Here is a 22,594-nt window from a genome sequence, read left to right as displayed (position 1 = left end):
TCTGTAAGGGCTTTCTTTGGGTGCTCTGATTTCCTTCCATGTTCCAAAGACGTGTATTGTTGTTTGGTTGATTGGTTAGAAATGTTTATTAGGCCAGCGCGGGCTCATGGACCAGAAGAACCTGTTACCGTACTGTATCTCTTAAAAAAAAATAAATTTGGGAGACCAGGAGAGGATTGCCAACAACCTTTCAGAATGGGATAAAATAGATTGTGATAGAAAACCGAAAAGAAATGCAGCAGCTATAATGTATGGCATCTATGTAAAAAGAGGTAATTAAATGTAAACCTGGGTCCCTTAAAGACTGTGTCAGGAGGAAATATAATTATCTGTGGATTTAAGGGCATCACCTTCCAAAATTGTAGGTCACTTCAGCCAACCATATTGCGGCAAGTCTAAATTTGCCATATTTTCTTCTCCCAAAGGACCTTAGTGTGGAATTTTCTCCAACAATCTGGTGATTTAATAGTTACCAGCTTTTTAAAATTAAATAAATTTAAATTCCCCGTGGAGGGATTTGAAGTCTCCAAATTATCAGTCCAGGTCTCTGCACTTCTAATCCACTATGCTACTGGAAGGAAATAGCTGAGACAATAAACCAATATTATATGTGAGTCTTACAGTGATACAGATATCATTAGGAATAATGGGGCTCCAAGGTGAGCAAAGGTAACTTAAAATACTTAATAAAAAGTTAATGGGACTCTAGAGCAGCCATTCTCAACGGGGGCAAACAGCACATTAGAAACAGAAAACATACAGCACAATACAGGCCCTTCAGCCCACAAAGTTGTGCCGAACATGTCCCTACCTTAGAAATGACTAGGGTTTTCCATAGCCTTCTATTTTTCTCAGCTCCATGTACTTATCTAAATGTCTCGTAAAGGACCCTAATGTATCCCCCTCCACTGCCATTGGCGGCAGCCAATTCCACGCACCAACCGCTCTCTGCGTGAAAAAAAAACTTACCCCTGACATCTCCTTTGAACCTACTCCCCAGCACCTTAAACTCATGTTCTCTGGTGGCAACCATTTCAGAGAGGTCAATGCCTCTCATCATCTTATACACCTCTATCAGGACACCTCTCATCCTTTGCTGCTCCAAGGAGAAAAGGCCGAGTTCACTCAGCCTGTTTTCATGAGGCCTTCTCCCTAATCCAGGCAACATCCTTGTAAATCTCCTCTGCACCCTTTTCTATGGCTTCTACATCCTTCTGGTAGTGGCGTGACCAGAACTGCGCATGGTGCTCCAAGTGGGGTCTGACTAGGGTCCTAATATTGCAGCTATATACATTGGAGAGTCTGGGTGCGGACTGGGAGACTGCTTTGTTGAGTACCTTGGCTCTGACTACTGCGATAGCGTGGATCATCCAGTGGCCACCCATTGTAATCCCTTGCTGACAAGTCTATCCATGATCTCATGGTCTTACAAACTGTGACTACCTAGTTCTCTCTTTCTCTCTCTCTCTCTCTCTCTCTCTTTCCTTTTCCCTCTGCCTCCTTTCAGAAACCAAAATCAATTCTCTCCTTTCCTCTTATCATATCCAATTAGCACCTTTTGTTCTGGTCACCTCCCCCCTCCCATTCTTCCTCTTTTCTCTCCTAACCCCACTCCCCCCCAAGTCTTTATTCAGGTGGCTCCCTGTTTCTTTGCTCAGGCCTGAAACATTGACCCCCTCTGGACATTGTGAGACTGGCTGAGTACCTCCACCATTTATTGTGTGTGTTTTACTACAATCACAGCATTTGCAGACTTTCATGTTTCACTACATTTAAGGGGGTTATAAAATATTTTTTGTTTTTTTAATGAAGTCGATAGGAGAGAAGTACAGAAGAAACCATCAATATTTGACTGCATCACAGGGCAGGGGGCCCCACAAACTTTGAGCAGACTCCTAAGGGGGCCATAGCTAAAAGAAATTTGAAAATGGATGCACTGGAGGACAGAATTCTGGGATCCAGTGATCAACATGGGCAGTCTCCAATGGATTGCAGCAACAAGATGGACAAGTGTAGTGGCCACATGGCATGCCACTTACTCTGCCATACACCAACTTGGAAATATACCACTGATCTTTTATCATGACTGCACTTTGGGACTATTGACACTTGAAGGAATGCTCCAGGTTAAGGACATGAACTACTTTCTTGAGATCCCATAAATTAATTATAAACCAAAAAAAAATGCAGGGTTTTCCAAGAGATAAATGGTGAATAATTTGCCGGTAAGCACCAGTGACTCGGGTTCAAATCCTATGCTGTCTGTTCGTTCTCTCCATGACCTATGGGGGCTCTATTTTCCTTCCATTCTTAAAAAAATCATATGGGGTTTGATGGTTGATTGGGTATAATTAGGCGGTACTGTTTTAATGGCCAGAATTGGTTTCTACCATGTGTAAATAAATTAAAATGGAATATTTTTCTGGATTTGGAAGGATCCCAGCAGAGTAGTTGAGGTGATGCAACCACTACACTGGCTGCACTCCTACCAGCCTACAGCAGGGGGCAACCACTGTATCTGCAGGTAGGCAACCTGGGAGGCTGGCCTCACCTGGCCGCTGTCAATCACTGGCCCGTATAAAGGCTCAAGCTGGCCCCTTCGGGGGCAGTCAGACATGTGAAGCGAGCAAAGATACTAAGACTGGTGTACAAATTTAACCAAATTAAAGCCTGTTGTACAGTCTGTGGACTTTGCGTCAGAATTATTCACACAATTTAATTAGCTTAAAATTGAAAGGACCATGGTGAAGTTCCTCACTATCCAGAGGCTGGATATCGACCCTCAACACCTGGACGCTCCAGCATACTTCAAGATATGGAAGCATACGACTGAGGTGATCATCGACATACAGGCTGAGATCATCAACACCAACCAGAAGAGACTCATGGTACTACGCAGCAAGCTGGGCCCATGCACTTTCCAGGTTATCTGAGCCTGCAGGGATTTCGTACCAGTGATGGTCATCCTGGAAGGCATGTACTGGCCCTCAGAGAACATACTCTATGCCCAGTACCTGCTCAGCATCAGGGTAGAACAGCCAGGTAAGATGGCAGATACTTACGTGTGGGCACTGTGAGAGCTTGCATGCCCATGCACAATTGAAGCTGGGGTGACTGGTGGGGAGGTGAAGCAACTTCTCTGAGATGCCTGCGTGTGTCGAATTTGACAATCTAATTGGAATAGTTTGTGTGAAATTAACAGGGTATTTTGAAAGGTAAATAATACTTTGTTCTGCACTGTAAGGGATGGGAGAGTTAAGCTCTTGCTGCATTTGAATGTAGCTCTGGTAGCACTGGGCTTTGGGAAGGCTACAACTGGTGTAGTACGCAGCTTTGCATTTTCCGAAGAATTGCATAGTTACCTTATTGAAATATGAATTAACTGGTTACTTCCTGGATGAAAGGATTATCCTATAAAAATGATGAGTCTGTAGGTCAAAGGAGTGAAAGGTGATCTCACTGGAATGAGTTTGTTTGCCTTGGCTGGAGATTCCAGAACCATAGTCTTGGCGAAACGTTACGGCCATCAGGACTGGGGTGACAACTGGAATTACTCAGAAGAATATCCAGTAAATTTTTGGGATTCTCCCCCAGATGGCTGTGGGTACTTGGTTGTGGACTGCATTGGATGGATTTTTGGACCTTTACAAAGTAATGAGATATTAGGTGAAAACGAGGACCTTAAGACATAGGAGCAGAATTAGTCCATGCCTTTCAACATTTTGAAATGTTTCAATGAGATCCCCCCACATTCTCCTAAATTTCAATGAGGACAGGCCAAGGGCTGTCAAACACTCCTCATATGATAACCCCTTCATTCCCTCATGAACCTCCTCTGAGGTCTCCAGTGAGGTCTCCCAAGTGCCTTATAAAGCTCAACATCACATCCCTGCTCTTCTATTCTATTCCTCTTGAACTGAATACCAGTGTTGCTTTTGCCTCCTTCACCCTGGCTCAACCTGCAAGTTTACCTTCAGGTTGTCCTGTGTGAGAACTCCTGGGTCCCTTTGCATCTGGGTATTTTCAATTTTCTCCCTGTTTAGAAAATAGTTTGCCTGTTTATTTTTTTCTACCCAAGTGCATGATCATATGCTTTCCAACAATTATATTTTGTTTGCCACTTCTCTGCCCATTCTCCTAATCAGTCCAAGTCCTTCTGCAGCCTCCTGTTTTCTCAACACTCCCTGCTCCTTCAACTACCTTCATATCATCTGCAAACTTGGCCAAAAAGCCATTCATTCCATAATCTAAATCATTAATATACAACATAAAAAGAAGCAGCCCCCCCCCTCCCAAAATTATGGAAATAGTTGTTATACTGTGCAGTGTGTGTGGACAATTAACTGAGTTAAGAATTAAGTGGGTTAACAGGACACACAAGAGACTACTGATGCCGTAATCAGAAGCAAAGTACAATCTCCTGGAGGAACTCAACAGGACGTGCAACATCAGTGAGAGAAAAAAAAGAATGGTTAACATTTTGGGACATCGAGACTAGTTGGGAAACAAGACCTGGTTTGGAAGCTGGACTACCTCGGACTGCAAGACCTTGCAGAGGATAGTTAAGTCAACGGAAAAGATCATTGGGGACTCTCTTCCTACCATGAAGGACATCTACAACACTCAATGCAGGCGAAAGGCAATAAACGTTGTGAAGGACTCCACACACCCCTCATGTAAACTGTTCTTCCTTGTGCCATCTGGTAGGAGGTGCCGCAGCGCTTGGACCTTAGAGTACAGATTGGATAACAGGTTTTTCCCCCAAGCCATCAGGCTCCCAAATTCCCTGAACATATGTGGATAGGGTTCAGTGGACTTTTAATGTATACATCTTAATATTTTAATATTTCAATCTGTTTAACTTCTAACTTATATTTATGTAAATATGCTCTGTGGTCCTGGAGAAATGCTACTCATCTTTACTGTATAAATGATGAATAAAGGTGTCTTGACTTGAATTTGCTGACAATCAGAACTATTCTTATTTAAAACCTTTCCAATCCACAGATGCTCCAGGAATTTAAATGCATTTCCTGCATTTTTATTCGAGATTACCAGTATCTGTTGTTTTTTTTTGCTTGCTTTACAGGGATGCAGGATTTAAGGAGGAGATCACTGTGAATTATGGGTGTAATTGTAATTTCTCTTTCTGTGCCTTGGTATCCCTAACATCCACTTTTTTATTTCCCTTTTCTCAGACATCAATGAATGCCTCAGCAGTTCAACTTGTGCCAATGGGCAGTGTTCCAATCTTGAGGGTGGCTACATCTGTATTTGTAACCAAGGGTATGAACCATCGTCTGACGGCAAATCGTGCAAAGGTAAAAATTCCTGCAGGGATGACACCCCCAGAAAAGGCATGCTCAGTGATGGATCCTTGTTTGTCTTCTCTGGTTTCTCCATGTACCTTCCCATGCTGGATTAAATTTAAAATGGTGGCGAACAGAAATCCGACCTCTAATACTTCTCACTGCAGCACAGTGAAGCATCTCCCTCTCAGCACTGGGGATCAGTTGTGATTGTGAATGCAGTCTGCATGAAGTTTGTATGGTCTTCCTGTGACTACATGAGTTTCCTTTGGGTGCTCCAGTTGCCTTCCACATCACCAAGGCCTGCTAGTTGGTAGGTTAATTGATCACAGTAAATTGCCTGCAGTTTGTAGGGAAGTGGCAGGATCTGGGGAAAGTTGATGAGAATGTGGCAAGAATTAATGTAGGATTGATGTGTATGGCTGGACACAAGCCTATTCCATGTTCTAGCTCTCTTTAATACAATGACAGATTTTATATTCCCTTTTGCATTTTTGTCTTTTCCAATTTATACCTCCTCAAAGTCTGCTTTTTGACAATCACTTATCCTTCTACCAGCCTTTGTTGAACACAGCACCATCATCCCTCGTGTCATATCTCTCCACCCTTCCAGTGTATCAAAGCTCTGCCCCCCCTTTCCTCCCCTACTCTTTCTTTGGACTTTTAATCCAGCTTACGTCCTTTTACTATTTCTAATAAAATTTTATCCACCTGAAACATTTTTATTTCCTCTCTCTCTACCTGACCAGCGGAGCAATTTTTTTTGGGGTAACTTTAGCTTTATTCAAATTTTCACCCGCAGTCATCTCTTGTGTCCTCATTTTATTCTCCCCCACATCCCCATTAACCCTCCCCCCTGTTGTGGTACACCACCAGCCTACTGAAGGGGGAATCACCTGTACCTGCAGGAGTGTACCGCTGGCCTACTGCAGGGGGCAACCTCTGTACCTGCAGGGGTGTAAGGGGACAGGACAACACCTGGCCGGCTGTCAATCTTTCCTGATGGCAGCAGCGAGAACAGAGCATGCACTGGGTGGTGTGGGCCTTTGAAGATTGCTGCTGCCCTCCAACGGCAGCGTTCCATGTAGATGTTCTCGATAGTGGGGAAGGTTTTCTCTGTGATGTCCTGGGCTGGGTCCACTGTCTTTTGGGGGCTTTATGCTCCAGGGTATTGGTGTTCCCATACCAGACCATGATGCAGCTGGTTAGCACATTTTCCATCACATCTCTGTAGAAAGGTCGCAGGCTTTCTGGTGTCATACCAAACCTCAGCAAACTCCTGAGGAAGTAAAGGGCTGACATGCTTTCTTCATGATGCCCTGGTGTGTTGGGTCCAGGAAAGACAGTGACTCCCAAGAACCTATATTTGCTCACCCTCTCCATCTCTGATGCCCCATTGATCAATGAATTGTATACCTCTGGCTTTCCTTTCATGAAGTCAGCAATCAGCTCCTTAGTTTTTGGTGACATTGAGTGCAAGGCTGTTGTTGGTGCACCATTCAGCCAAGTTTTCAATTTCCATCCTGTATGCAGACTCATACAAGCCACTACCATGGTATCGTCAGAAAATTTGTAGATGGTATTATTGTCATTACAAGCCACACAATCATAGGTGTAAAGTGAGTAGAGCGGGGGCTAAGAACACAACCTTGTACTGATGGAGATTGTGGAGGGGAAGTTCTTACCAATCTTCGCTGATTGTGGTCTGGAGGTGATCCAATTACACAGTGGGGTGTTAACTCCCAGGTCATCACCAAGATATTAGAATAATTGAGTGATACAGAGAGGGGCTCTTTGCCTCAATTTGAGTGTTAATGGTTGGAGCGCAGTTTATACAATTGCTGCTGGAGCATATTATTCAATGCTTAGGGAACTCTCTGATACCAATTTCCTGTGCTGATGTTTGTCTGGGCCATCCTCTGGATGGTCAGAGCTTGTCGTCAAATGAGCGTGGAAATGAATGGTTCCTTCTCTCTTCCTTCCAGATGTGGACGAGTGTCAGGATGCCGTCCTGTGCACCAACGGGCAATGCAGCAACACAGAGGGTTCCTTCCATTGCGAATGCAACTCTGGCCACCAACTGGCTGCCTCTGGGGACCAGTGTGAAGGTAGCAGCAAGGGAGCAACAGAATGGAAACAGTTCCTTTGGCCCACCACACCCACTCTGACCATCAACTGGCCATTTTCAAGACTCCTACATTAATTCCATTTTTATAATATATTCATTAGTTCCCGCACCTCCCCCCCCCCCCCCACCTCATATTCTACTCCCCACTGACAAACTAGGGACAATTTTCATTGACCAATTACCCTACTTTTACCTGATGAAGAGCCCAGGGCCAAAACATTGGTTGCCCTTTACATCCTATGGATACTGCATGGCCTGATGAGTTTCTCCAGCACGTTTGTGTATTTGCGCTCGACATAAGAGTCTGCAGACTTTCTTGTTTAACCTACCATCGTGCTCTCCCCTGGGATGAAACCAGAGTGCCCTGAGGAAGCCCACCTGATGCAGGGAGAATTTACAAACTCCACACAGTCAGCACCCAAGGTCCCGTATCCAACTTGGGCGAGTTGTGCAAAGAGGTGGTGGTTTCATGAGCTGAACCACTCTGCTGGCTTGGGATGATCACACAGGAAATGAAGTGAGAGGAGGAAAGTTGAAAGGAGACGTGCGATGCACCTTTTATTGCACGGAGTGGTAGGTGCCTGGAATGTGATGGGCTGACAGGGAAGGTGGTGGAAGCAGACGCAATAGCAACATTTAAAAGACATATCGACTGGCACATGACAGAGGGATATGGATCAGATATGAAGAAGAGAGGATGTTTAGATTGACTGACGTGGTCAGTGACAGTGGGTGAAAGGACTGGTTCCAGTGCTGTACTCTTCTGTGTTCTATGTATGTTCTATTTTTGGGAGAGCGAAAACGGTTATAAACCTACAGGATTTAATTTGCTCTTCTAATGTGCAACCCTTGGGCAAGGTTGGTTTCCTCTCTTGGACTCTGCCAGGCTATGCGCTCTGGAGTTTAATTGAAAAATGTCCAATCCTGAGACAATAGACAGTGAGTCCAAAACTGGAGCTAAAAGAGAAGGGGCTGATTGAAATGCAGAGGAATTGTTCCAGTTAGTAAAATTTTCCAGCACTGGGGGCTTTGGATTCCCAGTCAACACTGGGCACAGCTTTGGTCCCTGTGTTGAAGAAAGGATATGCCAGCATTGGCTGTAGTCTGGAAGAGATTTCCCTAACCAATTGCAGGGACGAAAGAAATGCTTCACAAGGAGTGGCAACAGAAGTTAAATTTGTAATCCTCGGAGTTTAGAAGAATGAGGGTTGATTTAAACTACAGGAGTAGGTGTTTAAATGTTTCCACGCGTGGGAGAATTGAACAAGAGGGTGCGGAGTTACAAGATAAGGATATGGTCATTAAACTCTGAGGTATATAGAAACTGTCTGTGTGGTGTTGATCCCCGGAGTCCTATGCCCTTGATTGTTGAGAATTATTGGGGATAGAGAATTCTGAAAAATCAGGAAATCAAAGGTTATCGAGGATTAACACAGATGAGGAGTTGAGGCCAGGAACAGACCAGGCCTGATCACATTGATTGCTGGGAAAGGTGAGAGGGACTAAGCAGCCTAGATGAAGAGTTGAGGCCAGGAACAGACCAGGCCTGATCACACTGATTGCGGGGAAAGGTGAGAGGGACTAAGCAGCCTAATATTTTCCAATGTTTTTAAGTCATCGTCGTAGTCATTCAGCTCAGGTACAAGCCCTTCAGCCCAACTCATCTGTGCTGATTGAAGGGCCCATCTGCACTCTTCCAATTTCCTGTGTTGGCCCATATCCCTCTATTCCTTTCCTACCCATGTGCTCGGCCAAATGCTTTATAAATCTTTGTCTCTCATTTCAATAATATATTTGCAGCCCATTTCTCATGTCACATGGTATGTGACATCATTTCTCTCTTTGAAGATCATAAGGTCTTCTTTATTTAATATTTGATTTTTGATTTTCCAAAGACTCATGCAAATCCAATAAACAAAATATTACATTCTCTTCCAACATAATATGATTTAGAGAGTCCTTATTTTCCCCTCCTTACATCCTCCCATCCCTATCCCTTAAACAAATGCCAAAATATAAAAATACAAAAACCTCCTAAATGCCGACAAAGAGAATGATCCTCCTCGAGACTAGAGGACCTTTGGTGTTAAATAAAGACAGGGGTAGGGGCCAAAACATACGTCGACTGCACCACCTTCCTTCCTAATTTCATACTCATAATCCTTTATCTGATGGGACGGATTGGTTCTTTTCTCTGTGAACCTATATGCCTCAGATACCGTTGACACATTTCAATGAATGTGTCATATCCCTTCTGTAAATTGTAGGTGATTTTCTCTGGGGAAACACAACACTTGTATTTCTATATCCCATCGTGTGATATTTAGCTGGGAGTCAGATTGAATTTGGTGTTTGGACAGTCTAAACGTTTCTTTCCCAATGTCCCCTAGAAGGCACAACTCCAGATCCTGTGGAAAATCCACCTTTGTATTTTTTTTTCTGTATCCCCCAGCTCTTCCCAAAAGGATCTCACCCTTGTACTCAACCAAGTGGAATGTACACAACCAGGTGGAATGGACAAAGGTTCCTACCTCCACACCGCACTGAAAGTTCATTTCCATAATTGGTCATGAGGTCTTTTGACACGAAGGTGCTAAAAACATTCAAGTCCACTTATGTCTCCGAGAAGTCTGCTTTCCTCAGAACTAAAATGGCTGTGCGTTTATACATGCGCTTCTGAACTAACACCTACTGTTTCCAAAATCTCAAGAATCATTATCATTCCTTTTCATCTTCTTGACTCTAACTTCAATCAGTGCCGATTTTCTTCTCAAACTGGTTTCTTTCTTCTGTCTCAAAGAACCACGTGTGTTTAAAATGCTAATGTGTTGTCTTTGTGCCCCTGTAACCACCCAAACTAATTTATTAAACCATATCTAGATAAAATAGAGTTTTAACATTAAACTAAGGATACATATTGACGCAAATCCATTACAATACCCATGTCACCAATTAACCTCGTATGTCTTTGAATGTGGGTCGAAACTGGAGTACCTGGAGGCAACCCATGCACAAGGGGAGAACAGACCAACTCCTTCAGACAGCGGCAAATTCAATCTGGTCGCTGGCACTGTAATAGCATTGTGCTGACTGCTATATCCAGCCAACATACTCCTGGATCTCATATTGATCAGCCAGTTGCCCTCACCCCCACTCCTACCCCCATTCTTTCGGACAGCTTGCCCCACCGAGCAGAGACTTACTCGGGTCATAAGCAAATTTCACAAATGTTCAAAGGCCCTGTTTCCAGATGAGATTCAGCTGGATATGTAAACTGTAGTTGGTTTGTGCAGACTTCATATTGGTCCAAATAATATGTTTAAAATTATATTACCGTCCATCCCTTTGTTCTCTCTGTGAAGAGAGTAAGCACAGGACCCTGCAGATGTGAAAAACAGTATGCAAGTCCAAGTTCCTGAACAACTCCCAACAAACAAAGGCTTAATTGGAAAGAGATTGCACAAGCCCTCTGGTGGTCTGCAGAGCCAAATCTATTCAGAAAACAAAATACCAAATGAACTGCTTTACATCAGTTTCATACAGAGAGAGGTGGAACAATGTCTTTAAGCTGCCTGGTGGCATCAAAGAGATGGCAAGATAACGAGGTTAAACTTCACTAAAGGATTTGCTGCTTCTTTTAAATCATAATTTGGTCAGAAGATCCGTAAAATTCTCTGCTGCATGCAGAAATCTTTCTGTTTCTTTGGGTTGCTGGAGAAAGATGCTGCAATTGACTGAAAGAAACTTCCTAGAAATGTTGCCCTTCCCAATCCTACTTTAATGTACTGTTCCATCTGGATTTATTTGTTAATGTGGGTTTGCTGCATTTTAAACCTGTCAGGGCTCTCACATTCCTTTCCTCATAATATTTGTCTCCTGATTGACGAGGAGCTGAATGCCTAATGTGTGATAGTTTAGACAGACAGATAGAGAGAGAGAGAGAGAGAGAGAGGCAAAAAGACAACACATTGATTAGTCTAGCCATTCTCAATGTGGGCCACAACAAATTTAAAGGGGGCCATGGACTGAAATCAAGTTTTTTTTAATGTAGTCAGTAGGGGAGAAGTACTGAAGAAATCAACTAAACTTGACTCCTTCACAGGAAAGGGGGTGGGGGGGGACATAAACTTTGAACAGAGTCCTAAGGGGGCCATAGCCAAAAAAGCCTTAGAGAATGGCAAGATTAGACCGCACATATTATTGTATTCAGTTTTGGTTGCCATACCACAGGGTAGATGTAGTAGTGTTAGGGAGTGTGGAGGAGATCCATTATGATGTTACTAGGAATGAGGGGAGGTAGTTATGAAGAGAAATTGGTTTGGCTGGGTTTATTCTCACCAGAACCTAGGAGGCTGAGTGGTGACCCTTCTGAGCTTTTAAAATAAATGGGGGTCAAAATCTTTTTCTTCGGACAGGTGAGCGTAGGAGGGCATGAGTTAAAGGAAAGAGAGGCTAAGTTTAAAGGAATTCTGAATGGTACATTTTTCACACAGTGGTTGTGAATATTTGGAATGAGTTGTTAGATGGGGTGACAGAGACAGATACTATTGCAACATTTAAAAAGCATTTGGCAGGTACTTAGATGGGAAAGAAGGAGAAGAATTTGGGCCCGATGCAGGCAAATGGATTAGTGTAATGAGACATCATGGCTGCCATAGATGAGCTGGTCTGAAAGGGTTTGTTTCCGTGCTGTATGTTTTTATGATTCTTTGATAGGAAGGGAAGTTTGGGGGCATGGAGTTACCTTCAGGCCACGAAGCATTTCCTCTCACCCACTGAATACACTCGCTACTTAAAATTGAAAAGCAAATGGGCTTGAAAAAGATTCACCAGCACTCAGAGACATTTGTGATGTTCAGGTGAGTCTGAAAAGTCAAACATTACAGACAGAAATTGGATAAAGAACCATAAGAGCTGGAGAGTGCAGAAAGAAACAATTTGTCCCATGTATGTCCTGTCTGAGAAACTATTCAAGTGAATTGGTCTCTAGCCTTATTGGTTACAATACGTCATTTGCTCATCTGGTGAAGATTTCCACCTGCAATGTCTTTTCAAGCTCTTGAGCTTCAGACCCCAGTGAAAATATTGTCCGTAACTTCCCTCTAACCTCCCCACCAATTACCTCAATCTCTCCAAGTACATTGTGAGAAGCTGGGGGTGAAATTGGAGAATGCAGAGAAACGAGGCGGTGTAAATACAGGTAAAAGGGAGAGGATTGGTTTGATGTGGGTGGAGAGCATATTTGGATCTTCCTGCTTCCAGATAAGGGAGTGTACCTAATTCTGCTCTGCACCCTGAAGCCAGCCTGGGGAAGAGAGGAATCCTTCTACTTCAGCCCAGGGAAGAGAGGAATCCTTCTACTTCAGCCCTGATAAAAGGCACACGTAATTTTTCTTTAAAAAAACTATATGCTCAGAGGTCAGGGACCATCCACAGAGAGAGAAATATTGGCATAATTTTAAGTCAATGACATTTCATCAGATTTGTGTGAAATTTGGGGTACACAGGTTTTAAGATGCAAGGAAAGGTTGGTCATGGACAGTATGGAACAAGAGGGGAGGTTGTGAGCATGGAAGAGGGGAGAGATTTAATGACTGCAATGACTAGTGTGCAATAGTGGTGATAACGGGATAGGTAAAAAAAGCAATGATCTAGAGGAGATGGGAGTGGGAACAGCAGGATGTATTCATTTGAAGAGGAATAGAATATAAAAGCAGGATGTGATGTTGAGGTTTTATAAGGCACTGGTGATGTCTTACTTGGTGTATTAAGAGCAGTTTTGTACTCTTTTAAGAAAGATGTACTGAAATTGGAGAAGGTTCAGAGGAGGTTCACTAGGATGATTCTCGAAATGAAAAGTTATGAAGAGCTTTGACCTTGTTAGAATTTCGGAGGTGGGGGGGGGGAGATCTAATTGAAACATATTGAATGTTGAAAGGCATGGATAGAGTGGACGTAGAAAGGTTGTTTCCCATCGTGGGAGAGTCCAGAACAAGAAGGCACAACTTCAGGATTGAAGCGTGTCCGCTTAGAACAGAGATGTAGAGGTATTTCTTCAGCCAGAGGGTGGTAAATCTGTGGAGTTTGTGGCCACAGGTGGTTGCGGAGGCCAGGTCATTGGATGTATTAAAGGCAGTGTTTGATTGGTTCTTGATTAGTCAGGGCATCTAAGATTATGGGGAGAGGGCAGTGGGGCTGTGTGAGGAAAAGGATCAGCTCATGGGACAACCTCGATGGGCTGAACAGTCTATTTCTCCTCCTATACCTTATGGAATTCCTGAAAGGTGCCAAGTGGCAACTTGAAATACTGCAAAGTTGTTTTCATTGAGAATTTTGGAGGATGTGACTCCATGACTTTATGTAGTTGTGACAGTAGTTAATTAAAGCTTAGAGTGAATGATTGCACATTTTAAGATGGCCCACCTACCCACACTATGAACACATCGTGCCTAGTCTCAGTGGGAGAAAAGAATCTTTCTGGCAAGTGCAGTTTATTTAAAACTACACATTTTTGGCTAAAATTGTAGACACTAACCAAATTAACCGTGGTAGGTTCCTTTTGTGGCTTTGGGAGCTGTACAAAAAGCAATGGTTGCCCAAGCAGTATTTCCTCTGGATATTGTAATAGTGGGGGAGCAATAAAATGTTTGGAGTCTATCAGCGAGGTCTTTAGGCAATGTCAGCTTAACAGCTTTCCGAATTTATTTGTTACAGACATTGACGAGTGCCAAGAGAATGCAAATGCTTGCCAGGGAGGCGAGTGTGTGAACACCGAAGGCTCTTTTGCTTGCACGTGCCACAGTGGCTTCCAGCTCGTGGATGGTGTACAGTGCCAAGGTAAAGCACGAATAGCTGGCACCACTTAAGTTCTGTGGGGCAGCTTTTAACATCCCTCTACTGCATCACCCGCTCCACTCCCACCATGGGTGCCCACGCTTTGGGACAGAACCATACATCAAGACTGGGTCGAATTCTTGACAGCTCTATCCTTCACCCCCACAGATGCTTCCCAGCCTGCTGGGTTCCTCCAGCAGATTGTTTGTTGTTTCAGCTTCCAGTATCTACAGTGTTACAAGCCCAGGGGACCCATTAACCCAGCAGCAATAGATATTCACCAAGAAAAATGGTTACTTAAACAAAAGTTGCTTTTAATTATCTTTAAACATGAAAACAGAATCAAACTTTAACTTATCACTATTGACTTACTTAACCAAACTTAACCCCCTTCTAATTCTAAGCGCACATGTATATAATGTGTGTGTAAGTTCAGAAAAGTTCTTTGGTTCACAGTTCAAACACACTTCTCATTCCTTCAAGTTCACTGGTTGCAGGTAATTCTTATATTGTGCACAGAAAATTTAACATTTATAAAGTTCACCAGGCTTTGATGCTCGAAAGGTAACTGGTTACCGCTCAGGAAGGTTCTTGTCAATTTTCAGAGAGCGATTTGTTGTTCCAGGACATCCACAACTGATGTACTTCCATCTGCCACTCGAGTGTCTTGCTGACGAAACTTGCCCCTTCAGGGTTCTCCAGATGATAATCTCTTTCTTTCAGGTCACCACAGAGTTCCTTTTTGTTTCCCTTATTCCAAGTGAAACTTTAGACAGCCAGTCCTCTCCTCTTGCATGAACTACAAGGGTTTTGACCAGGCTGTCTTCCAAATGGGCTTGCCAGCTTGTCTTGTTCCAGTCCCAGCTACTTCTGCTGTCTGTAACATTGTACAAGTGATCTCTGTCTCTCTGTCTGTCTGTCTGTCTCTCTCTCTCTGACTCTGAGAGAAAGCCAGTTTGATTCTCTTCTGTTTGCAAAACCACATGACCCACTTCCAACAGCAAGCTCTCCTTCAGACAGCAGCGGCTCCAACATGCTCTTTCATCTGTTGCCTTTTGTAAACAACAATCCATTAGTGAAGTCTCTTCAGCACTCTTCAAAAGCTCTTGCAAAAATTCTGGAGCCACCACGTCTATCATGAGACAGAGCTCCAATATTTTAAATAAGATTTATTTTAAAGTGTTTGTATGTGAACTACTCTTACAAACCTTTCCAAATTCATTTCACAAAAACATATCTATATATATCTATATACTCTGTCATAACAGTCTCCTGTGTGACCCACCACACCTCCACTCAACCCTGTTTAATCCCTGGCAGTTGTCACTCGAGAGGACGTGCATTCCTGTAGCATCTCTCACATCCTCAGGCTGCCCAAAGGTGTAACCAGTGAAGCCCTTTTGATATGACTTTCATTATTCTAAAGTAGAATCCAGAAAAATAGCAAGGTTGTAATTGACCAGGTTCAGGGTCATGATGTGGGTGGACGTGTGAAGCATTGGCAGGGCACGTGATAACTTCCTTACTCTTTGAAATAATGCATCAGAATCATTTTGAATCTACTGGAAAATCAGATGGATCTCGGTTTATCTGTCCTGGTTTCCAATGGCAATGACATGGGAATGCCCTTTTGGCATGGGAAGTTTACCCCGAAGAATTTACTTGTCACTCGCTCAAGGAATGGTCCATATGATATTTCCTTCCTCTCCGTCAGATGTGGATGAATGCTTGGCTCCAGATCGCTGTGAACACGGGGACTGCCTGAACACAGAGGGTTCCTTCCACTGCATTTGTAAGCAGGGATATGCGGCATCGGCTCATGGATCTGAATGTGAAGGTGAGGCTGCACCGCAGTCTGAACACCAAGTGAGTGAATCTCAAAGGCATGCGATGCTGTGGTTTCAGCAGGTGGATGATGAATGGTGTCATGGTAAAGTATGACGGTCAGAAGCCAGGCAACACCACATAACCTCCATGGGCAGCCTCTAATTGATGGCCACATGTAATGTCCCTCACCATCCCACCATTATTAATCCCCGGCTTTTGCTGCTGGAGGAGACTCCCATTCCCATAGTGCCTTTCACCCCCTTGAGCTGCCCAGATGTGAAGCCAGTAATGTGTGAACATTTTTCTAAGCTAGGACATGTGTGCAAAACAAGATCCTGTGAAGCAGTAATGTGACGGTGGCCAGGAAGCTGAGCCAAAATTGACAGATGACCAAGAATATGGTCAAAAGTCAGGGCTAAAGGAGTAGACCAAGGTGGCTGAGGAAGAGTAGAGATCTCAGGGAGCATGTGGCTATGACAGCTGAAAGCAGCAGGAAAATAATAGAATGAGAATGATGGAGTTTTACAGCACAGAAACAGGCTATTAGGCCTAACTTGTCCATGGTGACCAAGTTGCCCTTGTAAGCTTGTCCATTTGCCTGTGTTTAGTCCATACCCTTCTAAACCTTCCCTATCCATGTACTGGCCTAAATGTTGTAATTTTACCAGCCTCTCCCACTCCCTCTTGCATATATCTATTGCTCTCTGTGTGGAAAAATGTGCCCATCAAGTCCCTTTCAAATCTTTCTCTTCCCACTTTAGATCTATGCCCTCTAGTTTTAGTTCCCCTCCTGTGGGGGAAAAAGGCTTTAATTATTTACCTTTTTGATGTTTCTCTTGGCTTTTTAAATCTCTTTTAGGTTCCCACCCCCCACCCTTCAATACAGAGAGAAAAGTCCCATCCTATCCTGCCTTTCCTTATAACTAATGCCGAACCAATCCCAGTGACATTTGAGTGAATCTTTTCTGCACCCTTTCTAGCTTAGTGACATGTTTCCTATAGGTTGGGTGACCAAAACTGCTCATAATACTATAAGAGTGGTCTTAACAATATCTTACAGAGTTGTAACATGAAGTTGTAGTAGCTGCCTTAAGTGACAAGCGTACCATACACTTCACAACCCTGTCTACTGTGACGTCACTTCCATACGACCATGCACTTGTCTCTCTGTTCTAAAAAATTCTCTGTGGCCCTTGGTACAGTAAAATCCCCATTATCTGGAATTCAAGCAACCAGCAAAAAAAAATTGTGAAAGATAAATTGGTAAAAAATCAGAAAGTTTAAAATTGGCGCACCCTAGAGGTTCACCAGTCATGCAACCCCAATCTCAAGCAACCGTAAAATTCACTTATCTGGTATCTACCAATTCCCATAGGTGCCAGATACTGGAGGAGTTTTACTGTACAGATGCTCCTCTACTTATGGTGGTTCGACATCTTTCGAAGTTTTGATGGTACGATAGCCATATGCATTCTAATGAAAATACCTGTACATGGTCACTTGGCACTGTAGTTTCACAATTTGCCGCATGGTGGTGTTGGTGTGACTATCATTGTTGGAAATTGCGCAACAGCTGATGGATGCTTTGGCTGGCTCTATATTTTATGATTAAAAATTGTTTTTTTTTCTCCAGTGTGGAATAAAAGGTATTCCACTTTTAATTATAAAATAGGCTTTGTTTTAGTTAAATTTGCCCAGCTGTGGGCTATGGTAAGTGTTCTGAGCACCTGCAAGGTAACCCGAACTGGGCTAGCCTAAGCTGAACAAAACTTCTTTCAGTATTCAATAAAATACATGAGATATTCAACACTTTATTATAAAATAGGCTTTGTGTTAGATGATTTTGCCCAACTGTAGGCCACGGTAAGTGTTCTGCTAGGCTATGATGTTTGGTAGGTGTGGTATTCTTTTTCAACTTACGATTTTTCCAATTACGATGGGTCTGTTGGAATGTAACCCCATTATAGGTTGAGCATCTGTAGATTATTAAAGTAGAGGTGGAGACCATTCAGCCCATCAGATGCATGCCTGTCCTTGATTTGTCCAACCAGTTCAATTCCTCTATTCTTTGCCTGTTTAATTTTTCCTCAAATATCTAACCTTCCTTTGATTGACTCTGATACCACCAACCTTCCTGTCAAAGAATGCCTGATCATAATATCTGTCTGTGTTAAATAGATTTTTTGCAGTAGATACCTCCCCTGCCCCTTGAATCAGCTGCAAGTAGGAAGACCTTCCTTCCATTCATCCAGACTCCATGCAGGAGCAACTGGAGTCAGGATGATCAACAGGTCAGAACTTGAGAAACAGAGATGTCTCAGATGCTTTTCAGGCTGGAGAAGCCAAGGAAGAGCGAGGCCATGAATGGATTTGAACATAGGAATGAAAACATTTAAAACTGAGGTATTACTTTTCTGGGAATCAGTCGACGACAGCTAGTACCAAGGTGATGGTGCAAGTTAGGTTACAGGCACTGGAAATTTGGATAATCACTCCCCCCCACCCCAGTTTGCCTTCCTGTTACAGAGCATTTCCTGCTTACGCTTGGGCATATTGAGCAACAGGAGTGAGATCACCACGCTCTGAGACAGTCTCGAAATCAATGTATTTGGACTGGTTGGGTCAGCCAGAGAGAAAAAAAAAACACAAACCAAAATACTGTGGACATCAGAAATGGAAGTGCTGGGAATATTCAGCAAGTGTAGAGAGAAAGCTGCGTCAACAACTGCAAAAGGGGTCACCGCGACACTAACACGGCACCAGCGACCCGGGTTCGAATTAGGCGAGGTCTGTAAGGAGTTTGTGCATTCTCCATGTGTCTGCGTGCATTTCCTCTGGGTGTTCCTGTTTCCTCCTACATTTCAAAATGTACTGGGCTTGTAAGCTTATTGGGGTATTTGGGCGGTGCATGCTTGTGGGCCTGGAGGGCCTGTTACCCTGCCATATGTCTAAATTTAATCTTAAAGTAGCCCAGATTTGCTCTCTTGCGTGTGGTTGGCTAATTTACCTCAGTAGAGGAGGCACTGCAGTGAAACATTGGACCCTGGTTATTGCTTGATGAAATCGTGCTCTCAAAATTGGATGTTTTAGGACGACATCAGTCACTAATTACAGAGAAAAGTAGGCAAGCTTTTCATTCATTTAATAGAAGGAACGGTATCCCTTTGTAAACAAAACTGTCAGAATCATGTGTAGCCCTAGGAAAGGAGAGAGGTGATGAGGAGTTGGTGAGCAATAAAATCATTGAATTGTTGCCATGCAGTAACTCACAATTGGGAGCACAATCTATTCAGCCCCATTCCATCTATTTTGCTCTCTCATAGTCCAGCAGTTTTATTACTTTTAAATAGTTGACAATTTTCATTTTGTAAACCAAAAATAAATCGGCATCCTGCGCACATTCAGGCAGTACATTCCAGATCGCAGCCAGCTGTTGCAGGGAGGTAAACAAGAGAGCTATCTTACTTCTGTGTACCACACTAGACCCCAGCAGCTGCAGATTTTCTTGTTTACCAGCGACTTTACTTAGCCCTCTGCTCTCTCTCTCTCTCTCTCTCTCTCTCCCCCCACCACCCTACCATTTCTCGGTCCCTTTGTCTTCTTCTTCCCCTCACCTGTACCAACCAATCACCCACCAGTCTGTGCTTCTCTCCTTCCCCTCCCGCTCTCCTACCTTTCTGTTCGGGTGTCTGTCCAGTTTTTTGGCGCTGCTGGTGAAGGGCACAGGCCCGAAATGTCGACTGCTTTGCTTTCTGTGGCTGCGCTGTTGTGTACTGCACTTGCTCTAGGGGGATATTTTTTCCCTGGTAATACCCCATGACCTTCCACCAATCACTTTACATTTGTGATTCTTTACACGATGACCAAATGGGAGCAAGTTTCTCTACTTAAATCCAGCAAGGATTTGGAGAGAATCATAAACTTTACTGCAAAGAAACAGGTCATTCATCCCAACTTGTCCATGCCAGCTAGTCCAACTTGCTTTCTGCTCATATTCCTCAAAACCTTTTCTCTCCATATACCTGCCTAAATGTTTTTTGAACATTACACTTCGACCAGTTCCTCAGGCAGCTTGTCTCATATACCCACCACCCTGTGTGCGAAAGAAGATGCCCCTCAGATCACTTTCAAAACTTTTTCCTGTCCCTTTAAATCTACACCCTCTAGTTTTAGATTCCTCTTCCCGAGACAGTAGGCTATGAATATATTTCTTATCTATACCTCTCATGACTTTACAATCACCATATCATCCTGCCTTGGCACTCCAGGGAGAAATATCTAAGCCTATCCAGCCATCCCCCTTATAATTTAAAATGCCAATCACAGTAGCATTCGTATCATTATATTTCTGCACTCATATTTTATTTATTCTGTATATGTTTATTCGATTTCCTCTCAACCTTCTCTGTTCACCAAGGTTCTGTCTCTCATTTACTCCAGCAATTTTGGGATCTGTTATTTCCCTTTCATTCTCTGATCCATGGAATTACTCCAGGCTTGTTTGTTTCCCCATGTCTGTGCCTCCTACAGGCACCCACATGCATGTGAACTTGCCCACAGGCGCGTGCGCGCACACCCACTCACCCGCAGAACACTTCATTATATTATTCTTCTGATAAAGGTGGATGTCCACTGGTGGCTGTGATGGGCTAAATGGCCTGTTTTCCTGCTACGATTGGCTGGATGGCCCTCTACTTACGCGTGCTGGTCGTCCCTGACCCTGTGGAGCTAAGCTTGCTGTAACACCTTTTGTTGGAAGAATAGTTTGCCCAAATGTATTTTGCAGGCCCTTTGTGAGAGACAGTGACCACTTGCATTTGGCACCAGGGTGCCTTCAACATCTGAAGGCCTGTCCTGTCAACAAGGGAAAGAAAGGAGAGACACTTCTTTGAAAACAAGCCAGTTGTCAGTTTATATTAGAAATTGGCAGAAAGAAGGGAGGGAAGGGCATTCTATTGCGAGTTTTCAACAGTCTGCAATGTGAATACATTCTAACACCGACTAAAGTCTCACAATACAGTGGAACGCAGGTGCAAGCTTGTGGGAGAATTCCATTTCACGCAGTGCTCCAGTTAGTTTTATTGCCAGCAGCCCTGCTGATTGAGCAGTTATTAGTTTTTCCAGTTGCAGAATATCCCTGCGTCTCATCATTGAGTTGACCCATCCTCCCAAATTTCTTCAGGCAATATTTATGGCCAGTGCCCTTTCAAATGGCATCAGAATCGGTGCAGCTGCCCGAGGGTTCCTTGTCTAGACGAGGGAAAATATTTAGTGTTGAGCGATTTCCCCACGGGGTGCTGGTGTACACAGTTGACCTAGCAAGAGTACTCAGCCCAACACTTAGCAAACATGGGTATGCAGATCATCCACCAGGGGATCAAATATATTTTATTTCTAATTGCATTTTTTTTTTTGCAAGCATTCTTGCCCTTTTTTTTACTTCGAAGGTTAATTAGACCCAGCAGATGAAAATTTCCAGTCTGGTGAATTACAGGGCCTCAATCGGCCTTGTTACACTTTCCGAAACCTCGCCGCAAACACTTTCAAGACACATCTGGTGATATGGTTTATTAGCTCCTGTTCGACAGGCTTATGTTCCTTGTCGCTGTGCATGTGTGGGACTGAGAAACTCATCTGAGTGCAGTCGAATGAACTGTAGCTAATTGTGTTTGCTTGTTATTTTTTTAAAGAAAACGGGAACAAGGCTTTGAGTTAACCTTGCACACAAGAGCTGAAGGCTTTTGTACCTAGCACTAACCTGAGAAAGAAGTTTGTGTGACCTTGCCAAAGCACGGCAGAGTAATAACACTGCTGTGATGTTGTTTATACTAAATGTGTCTCATGACTGTAACTGAAAATGAAAATCTTGCAGCTCACAGCCTTTGCACATGAAATCCTGATTTTGTGTGAGGAGTACCTGGGTTAACAAGGTGAAGTAGCAGAGTTTTGAGTGGTCCCTTGTGTTGTTTGGCTAAGGTCCTGGCCCTTGAAACATTCACTTACAGGATCTATCGTCTATGGGATCACTGAAATCTTTTCAAGGCATGCTGCTCAGGGTGTACTTGCTGCCTTGTTGCAGCGACATCAGGTTGGTGTCTCCGTTTAATTATGCCTGGCTTAACAGTGCCTAATAGATGCCCAGTTCTGAGTCTATTTGGCAGAATTTTTGTATCAGACAACACCACAAGGATTGTGTGCTGGTCACTTCTGACAATGTTTAACATGCGGATGAATCAGTAATAGATGGATTTGCTGTGGGTGAGGTCAGCTAGGTTTACCCCTCGCTACCTCCAAATATCTGTCTCAATCTTCTTGTCCACCAAGCTCAACCTTGAGCAACATGCTTACACCATCCCTTCTGAATACTAGACGTAAATCCTCCCCCCCCAAACAGGCTCCATCCACATCCCTTTTCCACTAATCCTGTCTTTCTCACCATCTCCAGTGACTGACCTTCACCTCCTGGCCCTGTCACCTATTAAAAAAAATTGGCAGC

General features: G+C 43.5%; 1 protein-coding gene across 6 annotated transcripts in view; it reads left to right on the top strand.

Moving 5' to 3' along the window:
- The window catches only part of ltbp1 (latent transforming growth factor beta binding protein 1), a 408,702-nt gene that overhangs the window by 252,984 nt on the left and 133,124 nt on the right, over window positions 1-22,594 (top strand). For all 6 annotated transcript variants that reach the window (XM_069930946.1, XM_069930944.1, XM_069930947.1 and 3 more), the window contains 4 exons: window positions 5,199-5,321; window positions 7,295-7,417; window positions 14,152-14,274; window positions 15,986-16,108. In XM_069930946.1, coding sequence (XP_069787047.1) covers window positions 5,199-5,321; window positions 7,295-7,417; window positions 14,152-14,274; window positions 15,986-16,108 — 492 coding nt within the window. The remainder of the gene's footprint in view (window positions 1-5,198; window positions 5,322-7,294; window positions 7,418-14,151; window positions 14,275-15,985; window positions 16,109-22,594) is intronic.

Source organism: Narcine bancroftii, chromosome 4 (genome assembly GCF_036971445.1).
Source record: "Narcine bancroftii isolate sNarBan1 chromosome 4, sNarBan1.hap1, whole genome shotgun sequence".
Classification (NCBI taxonomy): domain Eukaryota; kingdom Metazoa; phylum Chordata; class Chondrichthyes; order Torpediniformes; family Narcinidae; genus Narcine; species Narcine bancroftii.
This window is presented reverse-complemented; position numbering and strand designations above follow the sequence as displayed.